Source organism: Cebus imitator, unplaced genomic scaffold (assembly GCF_001604975.1).
Source record: "Cebus imitator isolate Cc_AM_T3 unplaced genomic scaffold, Cebus_imitator-1.0 Scaffold442, whole genome shotgun sequence".
NCBI lineage: Eukaryota > Metazoa > Chordata > Mammalia > Primates > Cebidae > Cebus > Cebus imitator.
The window spans coordinates 1,465,582-1,485,909 of record NW_016107757.1 but is presented as its reverse complement, the minus strand read 5'-3'; the positions used below and the strand labels follow the sequence as shown (position 1 = coordinate 1,485,909).

Here is a 20,328-nt window from a genome sequence, read left to right as displayed (position 1 = left end):
AAAAAAAAAAAAAAAAAGAAGAAGGCATTATATAATGGTATAGGGATCAATGCAACAAGAAGAGCTAACTATCCTGAATATATATGCACCCAATACAGGAGCACTGAGATTCATAAAGCAAGTTCTTAGAGACCTACAAATAGACTTAGACTCCCACACAATATTAGTGGGAGATTTTAAAACCCCACTGTCAATATTAGACCAATGAGGCAGAAAATTAATAAAATATTCAGGACTTGAACTCAGCTCTGGACCAAGTGGACCTAATAGACATCTGCAGAACTCTCCAACCCAAAACAACAGAATACACATTCTTCTCAGCACCACATCATACTTATTCTAAAATTGACCACATAATTGAAAGTAAAACACTCCTCAGCAAACGTGAAATAATGGAAATCATAACAAACCGTCTCTCAGACCACAGTGCAATCAAATTAAAACTCAGGATTAAGAAACTCACACAAAACTGCATAACTATGTAGAAACTCAACAACCTACTCCTGAAAGACTACTGGGTAAACAACAAAATTAAGTCAGAAATAAAGAAGTTCTTTGGAAGCAATGAGAACAAAGACACAACATACTAGAATTTCTGAGACACAGCTAAAGTAGTATTTAGAGGGAAATTTATAGCACTCAATCCTCAGAGGAGAAAGCAGGAAAGATCTAAAACTGACACCCTAACATCACAATTAAAAGAACTAGTGAAGCAAGAGCAAGCAAATTCAAAAGCTAGCAGAAGACAAGAAATAACTAAGATCAGAGCAGAACTGAAGGAAATAGAGATATGAAAAACCCTTCAAAAAACAATGAATACAGGAGCTGTTTTTTTTTTTAAAAAAAAGATTAACAAAATAGATACACCACTAGCCAGATTAGTAAAGAAAAAAAGAGAAGAATCAAATAGCACAGTAAAAAATGATAACAGGGATATTACCACTGAACCCATAGAAATGCAAACCACCATCAGAGAATGCTATAAACACCTCTATGCAAATGAACTAGATAATCTATAAGAAATGGATAAATTCCTGGACACATACATCCTACCAGACTAAACCAGGAGGAAGTCGAATCCCTGAAAAGATCAATAAAAAGTTCTGAAATTGAGGAAGTAATTAATAGCCTACCAACCAAAAAAAAAGCCCAGGACCAGAAGGATTCACAGCTGAATTCTACCAGAGGTACAAAGAGGAGCCGGTACCCTTCCTTCTGAAACTATTCCGAACAAGAGATAAAGAGAGATTCCTCCCCAACTCATTTTATGAGGCCAGCATTATCCTGATACCAAAATGTGGCAGAGACACAACTAAAAAAGAAAATTTCAGGCCAATATCCCTGATGAACACTGATGTGAAAATCCTCAGTAAAATACTGGCAAACTGAATCTAGCAGCACATCAAAAAGCTTAACCACCACGTTCAAGTTGGCTTCATCCCTGAGATGCAAGGCTGGTTCAACATATGCAAATCCATAAACATAATCCGTCACATAAACAGAACCAATGACAAAAACCACATGATTATCTCAACAGACGCAGAAAAGGCCTTCGATAAAATTCAACACCACTTCATGCTAAAACTCTCAATAAACTAGATATTGATAAAATATATCCCTAAATAATAAGAGCTATTTATGACAAACCTACAGCCAATATCATAGTGAATGCACAAAAGCTGGAAGCATTCTCTTTAAAAACTGGCACAAGACAAAGACGCCCTCTCTCACCACTCCTATTCAACATAAAATTTGAAATTCTGGCCAGAGCAATCAGACAAGAGAAAGAAATAAAGGCTATTCAAATAGGAAGAGAGGAAGTCAAATTGTCTCTGTTTAGATGACGTGATTGCATATTTAGAAAACCCCATCGTATCAGTCCAAAATCTCCTTAAGCTTATAAGCAACTTCAGCAGTTTCAGGATACAAAATTTAAATGTGCAGGAATCACGAGCATTCCTTTACAGCAATAATAAGACAAACAGAGACCCAAATCATGAGTGAACTCTCATTCCCAACTGCTACAAAGAGAATAAAATACCTAGGAACACAACTTACAAGGGATGTGAAGGACTTCTCCAAGGAGAACTACAAATCACTGCTCAGAGAAGTAAGAGAGGACACAAACAAATGGAAAAACATTCCATGTTCATGAATAGGAAGAATCAATATTGTGAAAATGGCCATACTGCCCAAAGTAATTTGTAGATTCCATGCTATCCCCATCAAGCTACCACTGACTTTCTTTACAGAATTAGAAAAAAACTACTTTAAAATTGATATAAAACCAGGAAAGAGACCATATAATCAAGACAATTTTAAGCAAAAAGAACAAAGCTGGAGGCATCATGCTACTTGACTTCAAATTATACTACAAGGCTACAGTAACCAAAACAGCATGGCACTGGTACCAAAACAGATCTATAAACCAATGGAACAGACCAGAGGCCTCAGAAATAATGTCACACACCTACAACCATCTGATCTTTGACAAACCTGACAAAAACAAGCAATGGGGAAATGATTCCCTATTTAATAAATGATGTTGGGAAAACTGGCTGGCCATAGGCAAAAACTGAAACTGGACCCGTTCCTTACACCTTATACAAAAATTTACTCGAGAAAGATTAAAGACTTAAATGTAGGGCCGAAAACCACAAAAACCCTAGAAGAAAACCTAGGCAATACCATTTAGGACACAGGCATGGGCAAAGACTTCATGACTAAAACACTAAAAGAAATGGCAACAAAAGCCAAAACTGACAAATGGGGTCTAATTAAACTAAAGAGCTTCTGCACAGCAAAACAAACTATCATCAGACTGAACAGGCAACCTATAGAATGCGAGAAAATTTTGCAATCTATCCATCTGACAATGGGCTAATACAATGGGCTAATATCCAGAATCTATAGAGAACTTAAGCCAATTTACAAAAAAGAAAAAAAAAAAACCCATCAAAAAAGTGGGCAAAGGATATCAACAGACACAACACTCATGCAGCCAACAAACATATGAAAAAAAGCTCATCATCACTGGTCATTAGAGAAACACAAATCAAAACCACAATGATATACAATCTCATGCCAGTTTGAATGGCAGTCATCAAAAAGTCAGGAAACAACAAATGCTGAAGAGGATGTGGAGAAATAGGAATGCTTGTACATGTTCGTGGAGTGTAAATTAGTTCAACCATTGTGGAAGAAAGCGTGGCGATTCCTCAAGGATCTAGGACCAGAAATAGCATTTGACTCAGCAATGCCATACTGAGTATATACCCAAAGAATTATAAATCATTCTACTAAAAGACATATCCACGTGTATGTTTATTGCAGCACTGTTCACAATAGAAAAGACTTGGAATCAACCCAAATGCACATCAGTGATAGACTAAATAAAAAAAATGGGGCACATGTACACCATGGAATACTATGCAGCCATAATAAAGGATGAGTTCATGTCTCTGATTGCAGATGACGTGACTGCATATTTAGAAAACCCCATCGTATCAGTCCAAAACCTCCTTAAGCTGATAAGCAACTTCAGCAAAGTTTCAAGATACTAAATTTAAATGTGCAAAAATCACAAGCATTCCTATACAGCAATAATAGACAAACAGAAACCCAAATCATGATGGGACATGGATGAAGCTGGAAACCACCATTTTCAGCAAACTAACACAGGAACAGAAAAACACACACTGAATGTTCTCACTCGTAAGTGGGAGTTGAACAATGAAAACACATGGACACAGGGATGGGAATATCACACACTGGGGCCTGTTAGGGGGTGGAGGGCTAGGGGAATGAGAGCATTAGGAGAAATACCTAGATGATGGGTTGATGGGTGCAGCAAACCACCACAGCACATGTATACCTATGTAACAAACCTGCACATTCTGCACATGTATCCCAGAACTTAAAGTGTAGTAAGAATTAATAAATAAATAATGAATTTTCAAAAGGCTCTTCCACTATGTCCCATTTCCTTTCTACCATTTGTAGGCTGGAAGTGATTTGAAATCAGGTAGCCAAACGCCCATTGATGATAGACTGGACAAGGAAAATGTGGCACATATACACCATGGAATACTATACAGCCATAAAAAACGGTGAGTTTATGTCCTTTGTAGGGACATGGATGAACCTGGAAACCATCATTCTCAGCAAACTGACACAAGAACAGAAAATCAAACACCACATGTTCTTACTCATAGGCGGGTGTTGAATAATAAGAACACATGAACACAGGGAGGGGAGCATCACACACTGGGGTCTGTTGGGGGGGAACAGGGGAAGGACAGTGTGGGGTAGGGAGGCTGGGGAGGGAGAACATGGGAAGAAATGCCAGATATAGATGATGGGGGGATTGAGGCAGCAAACCACATTGCCATGTATGTACCTATGCAATAATCCTGCATGTTTTGCATATGTACCCCAGAACCTAAAGTGCAATTATACACACACACACACACACACACACACACACAAACACACACAAAAAAAAATGCCTAAAAATCATTAGAAGGCTCTAGAGCTAAGTGTTAGCAATAGTTAATGCTGGGTGATGACATCACAGATGAGATTTTAAAATTCTGTGTGCACTTCTTAAATATTTTTCAGTGAAAGTTACAAGTTTAAAAATAAAACCAGTTATTTAAAAAATCCAAACCCAGGTAATGGTTTGTTTTCTCAGAGGAATTCTTTTGTTTTGTTTTGTTTTTCCAGTATGATGATGAGTGTAATTTTGACTGTCCTTAAGCTCACAGCTAACATCAAACTCACACACTTACAGTTTACCATTTTTTGTTCCAGTATTTACTTGTATATATTTTAATGATAAGCAGAAAGGGAAAAAGCAGGGCACTAATGAGTGAGAACTTTGTTTAAAAGCACTCTCTGAGACCAGAAAGGCTGGCAGTCAATAAAATGGGTTTTGCTGATGATGCTTTTCTCCCAGATTTAATGGTCATTGGGATCTAAACATCAGAAAGCACAAATAAGTATATACAAAATTATAAAGATATTCTATGAGAAAGCAGGTGCAGTTTCAGAAACAAAAAAGCCTTAATTTTTTTTCTATCAGTTATAATAAAGGGAAATACTACCAAAGAAATTTTTGGGTCTTTTGAATAAATATCTAGGTAAACATGAAATTATTTGCTAATGTGTAGTCAGTCATTGGTAATTTCTTTTAATATGAGTTCCCTTATTTCTTTAAAAAAGCACTTGCTAATTTTTTATTATAAAAAATGTTCTGTCATCTTCAAATGATTAAAAATGTCCAGGGATGAAAAGGTACTTTGTCTTTTAAGAAGTGGATTGACCTGAACATGCATGAAACTGCAGGGCTGAGCAAAAGTAACACAGGGTTAACCTAATATTGACTAATAAGGAAGAGGGAGAGCAGTTGAGTTAAAACTTGATTGTTGCTATTGTAAACTATCCTGACTATAAAGAAACTATCATAGGGTTTGATGCAGGCTTATTAAAGATGGCAGAGGGTACACAGCATGGTTTTTTCTACTTTTTTTAAAACAGAGAAATTATGATTATAAAACATTATGATTACTTCATGATCATATAGGTGTAAAAGTAGTTTAAGGCAACCCCAGAGAGTGGAAAGACCTTCAAGACAAGGCTAGTACTGTAGGGAAAAGCAGTACCCTCACTGACTCTCAACTCACACCAGCTGAAGGAGAAAGTGCCTTGGGAGCTTTTAAAATCTAAGAACAAATGGCTGGAGGCCTGAGCAGGCCAAAGTCTGAGGCTTTTGCATAGTAAGGCCTCAAAGTCTAGTTTCCCATCCTTTGATGCTAAGAAATTGAAGATTCCCTTGAGATGACAACAGAAACCAAAGTTTCCTAAAATCGTAATGAACAAGTTTGCATTAGGTAAGTAATAATATATTTACCCTGTACAAAGGTATTAGCAGATGAAAGGTAATTCTTTCTTACTCTATTCCACCTTAATTTAACTAAAAACATTGTCATTTGTTTAAATAATTGATACAGTTATATAATTTTAGGGTAAAGCATAATGGGCCAGAAACTGTGCTATCCTGGTACTTTTGGTTATTGGTGATTGAGGAAAATCTCCAAACCCATTAAGAGGTATAAATATTTCCATTGGCATCTGTCTGAATTGCGGATGGAATGCCTAGGTCAAATTGGGCTTCTACAGGACTAGCTGGCCTGGGCATTCCAAGCCCACTCAGTTTTTATAATCTAGTAGTGACAACTCTCTTACCAGCAGGGCTTTTAGGTAATACAGATTCAAGCCTTGTTAATTCTGATGATTTATCTTTGGGTTCACTGATAGTTGGTGAATTCTCCATGGACTGTGGTCTTGGAGTTAAAACTTCTGAGTGAGAATGGAGCCCATTAATTGGAAAAGAACCGGAAGTCATTGGCTGATGTGTTTCACTTTTTGATACATTTGGGCTTGAGGCTGACTGATGAAAAGGCAAAGGCTTTCTGTATTGAGAAGTCTTAGGGTCATTCTGAAACTCATCTGTGTCCCCTGCATCTTCCGATCCATTCTTCAACCTGTCAGATTCTAAAACACTAAATTCCCCGACTTCCCGGCCATGGATTAGCCCAGGACTCTGTGGAAGCTCGTCCTTTACTGCAGAGAATCTCACATGCTTTAATGGCTCCAGGGAGTTTGAGGAAGTGTTGTCTTCTAAAGAATGCTCCTTCTCGGAAATTTTCTCATGGATGGTTAGGCCAGGTGACACAATTTTGCTTTTGGGTTCAAAGTTGTGATTGAAACGAAGGGTTTCTGAGTCTGTGCTACTGGAACTGGAGTTGCGCTTGAGGATCCCTCTTGGAGCCCCTCTCATTTTCAGGGAGTCTGTCCTTTCTCTAGGAAAAGGCTGGCTATCATCTTTGTTTACATCAATTGATTTGTAGATCATCTTCCTGGCTTTGGGGATTGGAGCCTTGATTTGGGACCCATTTGAAAGGCCTGGCAAAGTCTGGTTTGAGTTCTCCAACATTTGGACTGAAGTATCTGCAACAGTTGACTTTCCTTTTGACTCTGACAATTCATCTGAAAATTAAAGCACAGTAGGTGATATATCATATGGAGAGTAATATATAATTTTAAATATCATAAACTTAACCTACACTTAGTAAAACTATTAAAATATTAAAGACAGTAAAGTAGGTAGCACAAGTACAAGCCTAATGTGAAAAGCCTTTAAAAATGCATGCAGTGGAGCACAGAGGACTTTTAAGAGCACTGAAACTACTCTATGATACTACAATGGTGGCCACACACTATTATACATTTGTCCAAACCCATACAGTGTATACCACCAAAAATGAACCTTGATGTAAATGATGTACTGTGGGTGACAGTGATGTCTCAGTGTGGTTCATCAGTTGTAATAAATGTATCACTCTTATGGGGGATGTTGACAATGAGGGAAGTTGTGCCTGTGTGGGAAGGGGGTGTATAGGGAAAATGTCTGTATCTTTTGTTCAATATTGTGAACCTAAAACTGCTCTAGAAAATAACGTCTATTAGAAAAATCATGTATAAACTTCATTACACTGTACATTTAAAATTACTGTGCTTTATCTACTTTGTGATATTTTATACTCAATACAGAAAGATTTTTTAAGAATGAAAAGAAAATTTATCAAAAGAGGTTTAAAGAAAAACACAGAAGTCACTTAAATTCACCTGCAGAAATCAGAAAAGGAAACTCAATTAAAAAAAATAAAATCCCAACACCTAAAACAAAGTGTTAACAAAAAAAGTTTGTCAAAAAGTTAAAAACAAGCCAGGTGCAGTGGCTCACACCTGTAATCCCAGAATGTTGGGAAGCCGAGGTGGATGGATCACTTGAGGTCAGGAGTTTAAGACCAGCCTGACGGGTGAAACCTCATCTCTACTAAAAATACAAAAATTAGCTGGGTGTGGTGGTGCACACTTGTAGTCCTAGCTACTCAGGAGGCTGAGGTGAAAGAAGCCCTTGAACCCAGGAGGTAGAGTTTGCAGTGAGCCGAGATTGCACCACTGCACTCCAGCCTGGGCGACAGAGCAGAACTCTGGGGAAAAAAAAAAGTTAAAAAACATCTAACATGTTCCAGTAATTTTGTTTTCTACAAAATATTGCCCAATGGAAAGTATATTAGCATTCAAACAGGCTAATTGAAAACCCCAGCTCCACTGTTGGTTAATTTTCTAGGCTTGATCACTCTTTAAGGCTTGTGGAATCTTGTTCAAGTTGTTTTTGAAGAGATTTAAATGTTTAGCACTTCCTCTTAACAGTATGCAAAAATGATGAAAGACCATAGCAGGCTGACTTACATCAATTAAGCCATAAACCTGATCAAACGCTTGTGGGCAGCTGGGCTGAGAATTACAGATTAGAGGATCATAACATTCTCAAGAGGCCTTTTCTTTTTGAGGCAACCCCTTTTAAACAGAACTTTGTGGGCACACAGTCGGTATCTAATAAATACTGGTAAGTGAAAGGCTGACTGTCTTGGTCAAAAAATCTCCCAATTTACTGATGAGGGAGTCCAAGACATGATGGAGGTCACATAACAAGCCACAGCTCTGAGACTGGAATGCACAAGCCTCCAGTTTCTAAAATTTCTGCTTCCTCTCCCTCAGGAAGGAAACCAGCAAGCATAGTAAAATAAGAAAACCATCAGGAATTTTCACTTTCTCCTGGAAGTTATTTGAGTGAAAGGAACTCTGAGAATTTCCCTTAGTCCACAGATAACAAAGATAAAAATATCAAATTCATAAAAATAATATTTACCCTCTTTTGAAGTCTGAAATAAACCAGCTCTTCCATTTTTTGACTGTTCATTTTTAGTTTGTTGTGACGAGTGACCTTCTGGCAACTTGGAGCTATTAAATGGATTCTTTCTCTGCTGGGGAAAAATATTGTTTATTAAACTTACTTTAAATGTCATGACAGCAACTCAGTGTTGTCAAATGCTTATTATCTTCAATTTTATTAGCTTTATCCTATAAATTCCATTATCTGGCATGTTTGAAAAACAGTTGTCCTGATTAACCTGCTTAGCACAAAATTACCATATATGCTATATAAAAATTATATAAAATAGATGCAAAGCCAGATTCCTACTAAGTTAGATCAGAATCAGGCACTTAAACCAAAATCCCACACTTTACAGATGAAAAAACTTGGCCCTGGATATAGCAAAGACCACATCATGGTTAAAGAAAACTCAGGTCTCTAATCAGGTCAGAGTCCCACCAGTGCTTCCCCCATGCCAGACTCTCAGTGTGCTAGATCACAACTACACAAAATGCAACTGTAATTGACCTTTCCTAAGGACTTTGAAGACACTTTAGGTATCCCGAAGTGCTTCACAGTCATTATCATCATTAATTCTAATGATAAAAATGGTATCAATAGAGGTTTTAAAAATATAGGACTCAGTAAGAATGTTTACTGTCTACAGTTTAATAAATTAGCAGTTCTCTCCCAGAAGCAGATCTCTAACAGAGATTTAGGAAGCTATGCATATGAGTAATGACTGACATGGAACTAACAAGCCTTATTCCATATGCTAAAAAGCAGCAGCACCAAATAGCTTCAGACTTTTTACCGTCTAGGGCAAGAAATCTGGGTCTTCAGCAACACAGTGACATGGTATCCATCCACTTTTTCTACCACGGAAGTGACTTCTTAAACTAAATAGTAAAAATTACCTGAATTTGGTACCAAAAAACAGCACTAGAAAATTCTATTTTGTGATGCTTTGACACAATTAGTAAAAATGGCATTCCTAACAAATACAAGATTTGCAAAGTCTGGGCTCAATCTACCTTTGCTGGAGACACATTTGGTTTCCTTGCATTTTCCTGAGACATATCAATCACAGTGGAAGCTGGATTTACCACACTGGAGCTGCAAAAGAAACAATAATTCAGAGAATAAAACCTCACCTTCTGAGGAATCATAAATCATGCCTTCGAAGTGGAAAGCTATCAGCAGGCTAGGAGAGGAAGCTGGCATGGAGGAATAAGAAGGATTATCTAGAGGATGATTCCCTATCCCAGGGACAGGACAGTGCCAGAGTGAGAGTAAGGCAAGAGTGAATGTAAAAGTAAGACAAGTGAGGTGAGCATGCTCCCTCCAGAACCACCACGCCCTTGGCTATTGAGTAAGAAGGCCAAAAGAGGGTCATGGAGGACCTGGGTGTGGAGAGGAACAACCTGCTCAGACTACCTGCTCCAGTGGCCTTGCCTCAGGCACAGGAGGTGAAGTCGCTATTGGCTGAAGCCTCTGGGCCCTGTTACCATCACCAGTTTTCTTAGTGGTGTCACAGTCAGGAGCTTGGAAAAATACCTTAGTTTGGTGGAGATAGGGGAAAGATTCCTGGTTTTCCCTAGGAAGCAAAGGAATCAAAGGCCTGGAAGGGAGGGGAGCAATTTGTCCCCAAGGCCACAGAAACTTGACCAAGATTATTGTCACTAAAACCATGGGCTAAATGTTCCTATAGCCTCATTTTTCTTTACCTGTGAACTGTAGTTGCTATTTTTACACAATTATTTCCAAGAAAAGGCTGAGCTCTTGAGGAAGCCATTCTTCCTTTCATTACTTTCCTCATCGTTCCAGAAAGCATTACAGCAGATGAGCAGAAGGATATAAAATACAGCCTGATTATATAGAGACAAGAAAGGGGGAAATAGAGGATGGAAGGGAAAGGGGAGGGAATAGAATAGGAATGTATAATAGAGCCAGAATTAAGGCTAATAGATACATTACAGGAGTCTTCCATTCCTGCAATATCTGCGCACAAACTTGAATAAAGCTACCTAGGAACCAAAGTGAAAAAAGAAACCTGGTCACTGACAGAAGTCAGTCTCTACACAACAAAAACAATCGATAACTCAGAACCAGAAATTTCTCTTGAGTGTCATTTTAAGAAGCCAGTGGGTGACATGAGGAACAACATCCCTTCAGCTGATGCTATGCTCAGTTTCTCAGAGTGTTCTGCATAACCATCCTTAGTAAATAAAGCAGTCACATAATCAGAAGACCTGAGCCAAGTGCTGATGATTGGGGCTCTCTATGGAATACCCATCTTTTCCCACCATTTTTCTCTTCCCACTCACCAAGCCCAAAGGATAAGCAGAGTATCTACATTATTCTCCCTCTGCTCCCTGGCATTCCAGTTCCTGTGCCTCCAGGCTGCCAGCTTCAATGTCCTATATTGCATATCATGTAGTCCCTACCTCTTAGAGATGAGGTCTCTCCCTTACTGAGCTCTATCTAGCTATGTATTTCATGTCTACTATGCAACCTCCTCTGTGTATACGTATCTTACCTCTCATAGTGAACTGGGAGACCTCTAAGAGCATCTCAAACATTTTTGTATCCCCTGCAGTGCCCTGCACAGTGCCAAGTACTTAATTGGTGAATGGCTAAATAAATGAAGGCCAATTGGGCCAGTGCCAGGAGAAGCAGCAACAGATAGTAGGCAGTAGGAAAATCCATGTTATTTGCCAAACTACAATGAGGCAGATTATTTAGGTATTAAACAAAATGCGTTTCTGCTATTAAAAAAGAAAAACAGAGGAAGAAACAAAACAGTCAGAACACACGGTCAGACACTAAAATACTAGAAACACACAGGAGTCATTGGGTTACCTTGTGGTTGGGACAGGGGCAGATTGGGATGAGGACAGGATACTCAGTTAAAGTTTACAGTCTCCTTAATAGGAAAAAGTTAAAACAAGAGCCTGCCTCAAATTTTGTCTGAAAATGCAGCTACTTCCTAATAGCTTTGTTTCTCTCAAGGGATGCTCTAATGTTTTGCTTGTCTGTGTTTTACTGGGCAGTCAGTACAGCAATCAGTTTATTCTCAACTGATCCTTGCATCATCTCTATGAGTTATCTATCATTCTCTCCATTCCACTTATAAGAAAATTGAGGTTTACAGAGGTTAAGTATCCTGCTTGATGTCACAAACTTAACAAAACAGATGGGGATTTGAACCTAGGTATGTCAGACTCCAAAGACAATCATGGTAATTGCTAGGCCATACTGCTACTGGTTTCTGGCATTATAGCAGTGGTTTGTGGCAAGAGGACTGGAGGCAAGTCTGGGTGATTCTTCCCTCTGAGGGACTCCCACATCTGCCTCTTCCTTTCCATCTCTACTGATACCTCCTTTATTTCTGTCAACTGTAGTGGCCTCACATCTGGCTTCCTGACTCCCAAGTTCCACTGTCCTGATCCCTTCCACATTCTACCACTACACTGGAATGGTCCAAAACGCAACTTTGATGGTGTCTTTCTTCTGTTCATTACCTTTGCAGGATCCTCAAGGCCTGTGGAATGAAGTCTGAACTCCTCAGCAAGGTACTAGAGACCACCCACCATCTGCCCCAGTATACCTTCCCATTCTTCCTTTCCACTGACCCTTCATGCTGAACAAAACGGTCAGTCTACTTATTGCCCCAGAAACTCACCTGACTCTGCTGTTTCCACTTAACCTATTCCCCAGGCCTCCCTGTAAGTGTTCTTTCTGCTTTCTTTGTCTACCCAAATCATCCCTTATCCTCTTCTAGCCCAGTTCAAATCTAACCTCTTATCAACCTGGCTAGGATTAAGTCTGTCTTGCCTCAATTATTGCAGCACATTTTATTGGTACTTTGAATTAGGAATTTGCTTTCTTCCTGGCACTATTTGCTGTCATATGGTCATATCTTCATAAATAGGTGCATTATTTTTTCCTAAGACAATATAGTCTCTTTATAGCCAGATACTGTGTCTTCTGTTTCTTAGAATTCCTCTTGGAGGGTAGTAGACTGCGTCCTGAATAAAAAAGATACTCAAAACATTCCACATAATAAGATTTTTAAACTATGAAGCAAGGCAAATTCCACACCCTGTGTTCTGTAATTTTCTTCCCTCAGGCACTCTTCAAAAAAGGACCTGCAACATTAGAAGCAGCACTCAGATAGACTTAGTTTACTTTGTTAGGGAAATTATTAAAATATTAGACTATGGTATTGGCATCAGGGTGCCCCTCCTAAAAGCATCTTCATTTTAATACAAGTCTTTGAAATCTTAACTAAAAAGAATAAATAACGTCAGGTACTGTGGAAGGGTCACTGGGAGAAGAGGTTTTACAGCAATCTTAAAATTATACCACACAGGCAGCTGGACACCCCATCTACCTGCTATATCCAGCACAGGGACCAATTGAGCACAAAGTGCCTGTATGCACAGTCACTTTAAAAAAGTTTTTAACCTTCACCAGCCATTCTCTCTAAAACAGTTAAAAATAGCAGATATGCCTTTTTCTGAGGTACTTCTTTTTAGCTTAAATGTTGTTTATAGAACCAGAAACAAATTCTCCAAGTATTATTCACTTGTTTTTTTTGTTGTGTTGATCTCTTTGTACTGTGAGTTCCTTGGGGGCTCAAGCTGTGTCTCATCCCTAGCACCCAGAACTGTGCTGGCACTTAATGAAGCATGAACAAATGAGCAAACAAATGAAAAGATGGCTCAGGGATGGAGTGGGGGAAGCAAATTAGAAAATATGTTATGTGAAGCCCTTCAAGTCAGTATTTCTTTAAGTAAAATATTACTTGTGAGTATACAGAGTTCTCCAGTGCTCCCACGGTTCAGGCTACAGAGCTGTTGAACACAAATATAAAAGTATGAGCCATTTTTATGTCACAGTGAAACTGTTGCTACTACAACTGATATGAGTAAATCTGGGATCTTATAGGATTAAGAAGAATGATTTTAAGAGCTCAATACAAATGACTTTGTAGGTCAGGCCTCCAAGAAATGAAATCCTCACATTCTTAGATTTGCTATCAATCCTAGGAAAAAATATCAGATAGGCTGTCTCAGATTGGCTCATCTCTATCCTGCCTTTGGGAGCAAGCTAGGTACCTCACACTGATCTTAATACTAGGGGTAAATGCAACAGCTAATCCTTCCAGGAGAAGGAAATTAATACCTACGAATGAAAGACTTTCAGGAAAAAGAGCATTGTGAAGAAAAACTAAGAGCTAAAGATGTGGCTTTAATTGACTGGTTCCTATTCAACAGAGGGTGAGAAGGAGACTGGTGTCAGAAGCATCTCTAAGGCACAGGCAATGAAGCACAAAGACTTACCAAATAGTGTTTTAATTCTACCAAAAACAAAGTTAGGTGTAAATGTAATACAGTTTTGCTTGCAAGGAAATTCATCATTTTCTCGCCATTTCACAGGTAAGTGCCCAGAAGAAAACCTGCCAATGCCATGCACTGAAATACCACAATGAAGGGTTTATCTTGTTCTCCCTGAACTCATTTGGGAGACATTCTCTAGAGATGTTTGATTACTAGACATTACAAGCCTCTGCAGCAGTCAAGCCCCTTCACAAGCCAAGGAGAGGGCTTGGCAGCTGCAGGGGTTTATAGGCTACCTCCTGCCTTCTAGTTCTCCATCTTGAATGCTCTTCTGTCATAGCTATGCAAATCTGAGAAGGTCCTCAAATTCTTCTCTATGTTTCTATAATCACCAGTGCCCCTGGGGATACTTCTGAAGTGAGAGCTTCTTAGTAAAACCAGAATAGGCCTACTTTCATAGTAAGGAAACATTATACCTCATTTACAGACAGGGTCCTGACCTACATGGGATGAGACTTCATTCTATACTCCCCACCCTGGCTCAGCCATGTCGTGTGGATTACTGTGTACATATTCAACAATCATTTGCAGTCATGGAGGTCACACAATGTGCTATCAGCATATGGTTCATGGACCAGTGCCTGTCCGTGAACTGTTTGTTACTGGTTCACAATGAGGTAAGTGCAGAAATGGAGACTGTGTGCTGAAGAATTATTTATAGCAAACATAATTCATGGGATTATCTTTTGCATGCCACTGTTGTTTTCTGTATTTCATTTTTCTAGTATTTATTTTCATTATATTTTATAAAAGGTATCAATCTGCGATGATTAGAAAAAAATTTTAAATGAAACAAAACTAGTCCTCCACTACAAAGGGTTTATGAAGTGCTGGTCCAGCCAACTCTGCCTAGCTGAAAGTTTGTAAGCAGAACTAGAAATGCGAGCATTCAGGGTTTTCCCTTTGCTACTCCAGAACAAACTTATTTTATTCCCCTCTGCTCATAAACCTTTCTCTGCTTTCTTGTGCTCCGGGTGCAAACAAAGGTGGGTTCAGAAAGAATGCAGGTAGCTGTCAATGCTTGAATACATGCTGGTTACTCACAGTGTTTTACTTCTTCCTGTGTGGGACCCCACAGAATTGTACCCACAAAGAAAGAAAGAACTTGCCACACAGCCTATTAGCACAACTCCAGAAACTACAATAACCAGCCTATCATCTTACACGCCCCAACTTCTGACTCCTGGCTAAGAAAATATTGACAGGTATTGAGTCATTCTATTAAAGTTCACTTAGTCTAAAAGTACAGGCCCCAAAACACACTTCACACACCCAGTTCACAAAGGTTAAAGTAGAGGTAAGAAACACTGCGGGAACTTGATACTGAGTAAGGTAGTAGTGTCTAATATTGAAAGAAGGAAGTAAAAAATAGCTCATTCTAACTTTCTGGATAATTACCACCCAGGCCATGTGTTATAGGGTTGGCCTTTAGTGAGCAAAGCATCCTGGATACGTCTAACATGTTTATTCTTGTCTTCTCGACCATATTTCATCCATGTAATAATAACCATTTTCCTGCCACCTGAAAATGGCCAATTTTCTTTCTTCCTGAGAAAGGCTGAGTGATTCCCACACCTTGTTTCATTTACTCTCACAACATCCTGATGAGGCAATTCTGTTCTGATTTATAAATGAGACCTGAAAGACCTTAGTGCAGAGAAGGCAAAAAAAAAAAAAAAAAGAGAGAGAGAGAGAGAGAGAAAGACTTGCCTGAAGTCACGCAAGGAATGCAGAAAATAACGAAGATGCTAACCTTGAATGCTATATTATTAGCTTCAAGTTGAGGAAGAGTGGGGGAATACCCACCATCCCCATGGTTCATGAAGAAAAAGTTAGGCTATGAGGACACTGGCACCTCTGTCCCTCAGGCCCATTGAGGTAGAATAAGTTACTGGAGGGAAGATGGAAAGCCTGACCCAGATAAAATGCAGCATTAGGCTATTTGTCACTGATGCTCCCAAATCACCTCCTTTCACCTGCTGTGACAACTGTACCCTCCTGTCTCAGCTGGTCAGTGCCCTCTAGTGCTCTCCAGTTCCCAACAAAGCCAGCTCTTAAGAGTTGCTCTCAGCTCCTTGGTGGTAAATCTAAATAACTATGTTCTCTCTCTCTGGGTTTCTTTAATATGGTAATATTTTAGGTCTCATCTTTCTTTATGAAAGCATTCATTACATTAGAGAGTATTCTAAGTATTCATTACATTAGAGAGATTATAGGCAGGTGGCAAGTAGGGAGTCACCCGGGAGGAAGAATAGGGTGTCCTTCACACTCTTACCTGGGCTTCCTGAAATATCTTGCATATATGCAAGAACCCATGCTTTCATTTCTTGAGCACTTATTATGTGCTAATGGACTGCATTGGGAATTCTATATTCACTAGCTAATTAAGTTCTCGATAATTCTGCTAGCAAACTATTAATATTATTATTTTAAAGTTGAGGAAATAAAAGCCCAAGGAGTTAAGTCAGTACTACTGCAAGGTCATATTATCAATTAGTGACTAACTATTAAGATGTTTTATGCCCAGCCAAGATGGTCTCTACAGATATAGAAGAATATTACAAATAGTCCCAGAGGTAAAACAGTGCAGCCTGCCATTCATGGAAAACAAAATGATCCCCTTTTCCAAACAGGAAATAGATAAATAAAGGGTATCTTTAGAGTACCCAATGAGTCAGTATTCCATTATCCATGTGACATAACTTTATTCATATTTGACTTTGAAATGCATATTGGTACCTATATCATATACCATCCCTGACACTTATAAACTATGCTAGAAATATCCCTGTTCCCAGGTGCTTCAGCCTTGGACCTGACTTAGTGACCTCCCACCAGTAAATTCATCAACTTCATCCCAGTTGGAGACTTCAAACTGAACCAACTTCATTAATGAGCCATAGATAAAAGGCAACTGCCCTCTCACTAAAGAGTAAGAACTATGCCCTCAAGAAACATACACCCATGAGAAGATCCTTAAATACCTAAAAACAAATCATTATGGCTTAAAAGGTTTATAGCAATGTAGCCTCACAATTGGCTGCTTCTTAGCAAGGATGCACAAATGTACATTTTGATTGGTCAGAAGATAACATGTATGAAAAACACCACAAAAACCCAAGACTATAATTTTGAAGATAATCTATATCCATAAGGGGCATTTACTGAGTATCTATCATACCAGGTATTCTACATACATTATCACTAATTCTCACCATAGCTTTTCAGGTATATATTATCATTCCTAGCTATAGTTAAGAATATAGACTCAGAAAGGTTAAATGTCTGGCCCATAGTCAAATGGCTAATAAATGGCAGATTCCGGAATTGAATTCACATCTGTCTGGTTCTTGTGCTTGAGGTTCTTCCATTGCACTAGGCTATTACAATCTGAAAATAATTTATCTTTTCCCTAAAATGACTTAATCCCCTGTATTTATTTTGAAGTATCCCTTCATTACAAGGAGAAATCTATAGGAGAAATAAAAATAGCTCTTGCTGGTGCTGGAAGAAATCACCATTTAACATTTTTATTTTATTTAAGATGGAGATTTGTTGGAAATTCTGGCGGCTGAGAAAGAGTACCACTCGGGCTTTGTCTTCACCAGGGCCCTGAGTTCTTTCTTACACTGCCCCCTTCCCCATGCCCATGACTCCAATCTGGGATTTATACTCACAGCCTGCCATTCTGCCCATGGAACACCCCAGGCCACGAAAGCCACATGCAGCAGCTCCCCCCAGAAGCTTTGCCTTACCTTGGGCTTACTGGTGCTGCATCGTCTTCTGGCTCTTCCACAACGCCAGCCAGCTCTGGAGGAAGGAAAGCATCTTTGTTGACATTATTCACCCAGCTTTCCTTTGCCCCATTTGCTCTGTCTTTACTCTGCTCAGCTGAAACAGGAAACAATAAAGACAGGAAGGTTATCTCTCACCTCCATTATCTACAACTCTCTTATCAGCTCTTATCACTGAAGGCTTGAACTTGAACCTAGGGCCTTCCCAGTGCCAAGGCAATCACTGGGTCTAAGTACTTGATCAGAATTACATGAAAGAGAGAAGTCAGTAAATTCCCATGACATTAGATTTCTCCAAGCAGAGTCTCCTGAGAGTATGAGCATACCTTTACATGTGCAAATAACTCCAGAGACCACTAAACTAAAATTCTGACTGTCTCTAGGTTAATCTGAACTAAGTTGGGGTCAGGTCTAAATGTGCATGGCCATGGGATGCTCAGAGCAGGAAGTCCTCAGTGAGACAGAAGCACCGTCATTACCAAGCATTTACTGAATATCTACAATGTGATCAAATATCTTGTATGTGCTCTAAGATACAAAGGGGAACAAATGATGATGGTCTAGGAATGTCTTCCTCCGTTGCCTTCTCCTCCTTCCCACAGCTCTACACATCCAGAACTACATACTCTTCAATCCCAGCTCAGATATCAGAGCCTCCATAAAACCTGTGCTCCCGCTTCACGAAATAACCTCTTTTGCCTCTGAACATCCAGCACTCACTCTTTACCTGAACCTCTCTGATCATTAGCATCAACTGAATAATAACTAACTACCAGGTACTGTGCTGAGTACTTTGCATGCATTATTCTATGAGGTGGGAGCTATTTTCCAAGTATACAGATTTGAAAATTGAGGATCAAAAACTTCAAAAACCTTGCCTAAGGCCACATAGCCAGTAAATGCCAAGAATACTTTCATCAATATTAAGGATGAAGGAGTGCTGAAGCTTCCAATTTCCAAATCCCCACATTCCAGGATAGTATCCCTCACTAGGATAGGTCCTATTACACATAAGTCTAGTTTCTTCAACTCAAAATGGAGTCCACGGTACTAACCAGTATCCCTCAAGATTTCTGAAGGTCTGGGTGATTTTGAAAAGCAAGAGGGCTGTAAGCAATGCATTGTACATACTAAGCAGTCAGTCCTTATCTGCAAGGAGTATGGCACTGATTCAGAAATACTCTGAAATCCTTGCTCTTCCATTTGCCAATTATATAGATCATATAATTGGGCAAGTTACTTAACTTTTCTGAGCTTCATATATCCCATATATAGAATGGGGGAAATTATGCCTACCTTGCAGGATTACTGCAACAATGAGAAATAACAGAGATTAAATGCATATCGTATATTAAATGCTCAAAAGGTGATAGCTATTTTCCTTATCAAGTATAAGGTAGACCTTGACAAGGTTTTGCAAGGACTAATCCAGAGTTAATGAGAGAGAAGATACCCAGTAAGTATTTAATGAACTCAACAGAATTTTAAACAAGCCCTTAAAATATTGCCTTGGCCAGGCATGGTGGCTCATGTCTATAATCCCAGCACTTTGGCAGGCCGAGGCAAGAAGACTGCTTGAAGCCAGTAGTTTGAGACCAGCCTAGCCAACCTAGTAAGACTCTGTGTCTAATAAAAAAAAAAAAAAAAGTAAAACAGCAACAACATAAAAATATTGCCATGGTGTAAGGAATATGTACTATCATCATAGTAACTCTTCTGGCCATAGAAACCATGCTACAAAAGCCCATCTGGGGTGGGGTGCTGGCTGCCTTTGCCACTTTTAAATGGGCATTGCCATGGTAGTATAAATCCCATCCATTCAGTAGATGAGTGGGGAAGTAAAGATTTCCTCCCAAACCTTTAGGCAAAAGTGGGCTTTTGTTTGGTTGCCATTTTTATTTCTCCCTCTTTTGGCTTTCACTTTTAAATGTTACTATGGCAGGCCACAGACATGGCAGGCAATGAGCAGATGAAGGACCAATGGAAAAGTGTTAAAAAGTCCTGTGCTAGGTAACAGGCTTTTGAATGTATCGCTGTGGGCCACAGAGAAGGCTGGAGTACATAGCAAGGAGATGCTGAGTCAGCTACTATAGCCTCAAAACAAAGTTGGTGTCTCTTTGGACTTCAAAATTGTTCCTATGCAGCTTAGTTTATTTTTGTTTAATCAAATAAACAAGAAGAGTTTTCTATTAAAAAGATGCCTTTCGTACCCGAATGCGACGAAGAGAATGAATCCAAGCTGGAAAATACTCTTCAGGATATTATCCAGGAAAACTTCCCCAACCTAGCAAGGCAGGCAAACATTCGAGTCCAGGAAATACAGAGAACACCACAAAGATATTCG

The 20,328-nt window shown here is 39.1% G+C and overlaps 1 protein-coding gene across 12 annotated transcripts in view; it reads right to left on the bottom strand.

The window, feature by feature from the left end:
• The window catches only part of SYTL2 (synaptotagmin like 2), a 119,596-nt gene that overhangs the window by 35,324 nt on the left and 63,944 nt on the right, over window positions 1-20,328 (bottom strand). For 6 of the 12 annotated variants that reach the window (XM_017510671.2, XM_017510674.2, XM_037732144.1 and 3 more), the window contains exons 4-7: window positions 17,946-18,081; window positions 9,820-9,901; window positions 8,780-8,894; window positions 6,247-7,050 (exon numbers count right to left, since the gene is read on the bottom strand). In XM_017510671.2, the coding sequence (XP_017366160.1) occupies window positions 6,247-7,050; window positions 8,780-8,894; window positions 9,820-9,901; window positions 17,946-18,081 (1,137 nt within the window). The remainder of the gene's footprint in view (window positions 1-6,246; window positions 7,051-8,779; window positions 8,895-9,819; window positions 9,902-17,945; window positions 18,082-20,328) is intronic. The other 6 variants (XM_037732138.1, XM_017510687.2, XM_017510682.2 and 3 more) reach the window with 2 other exon arrangements.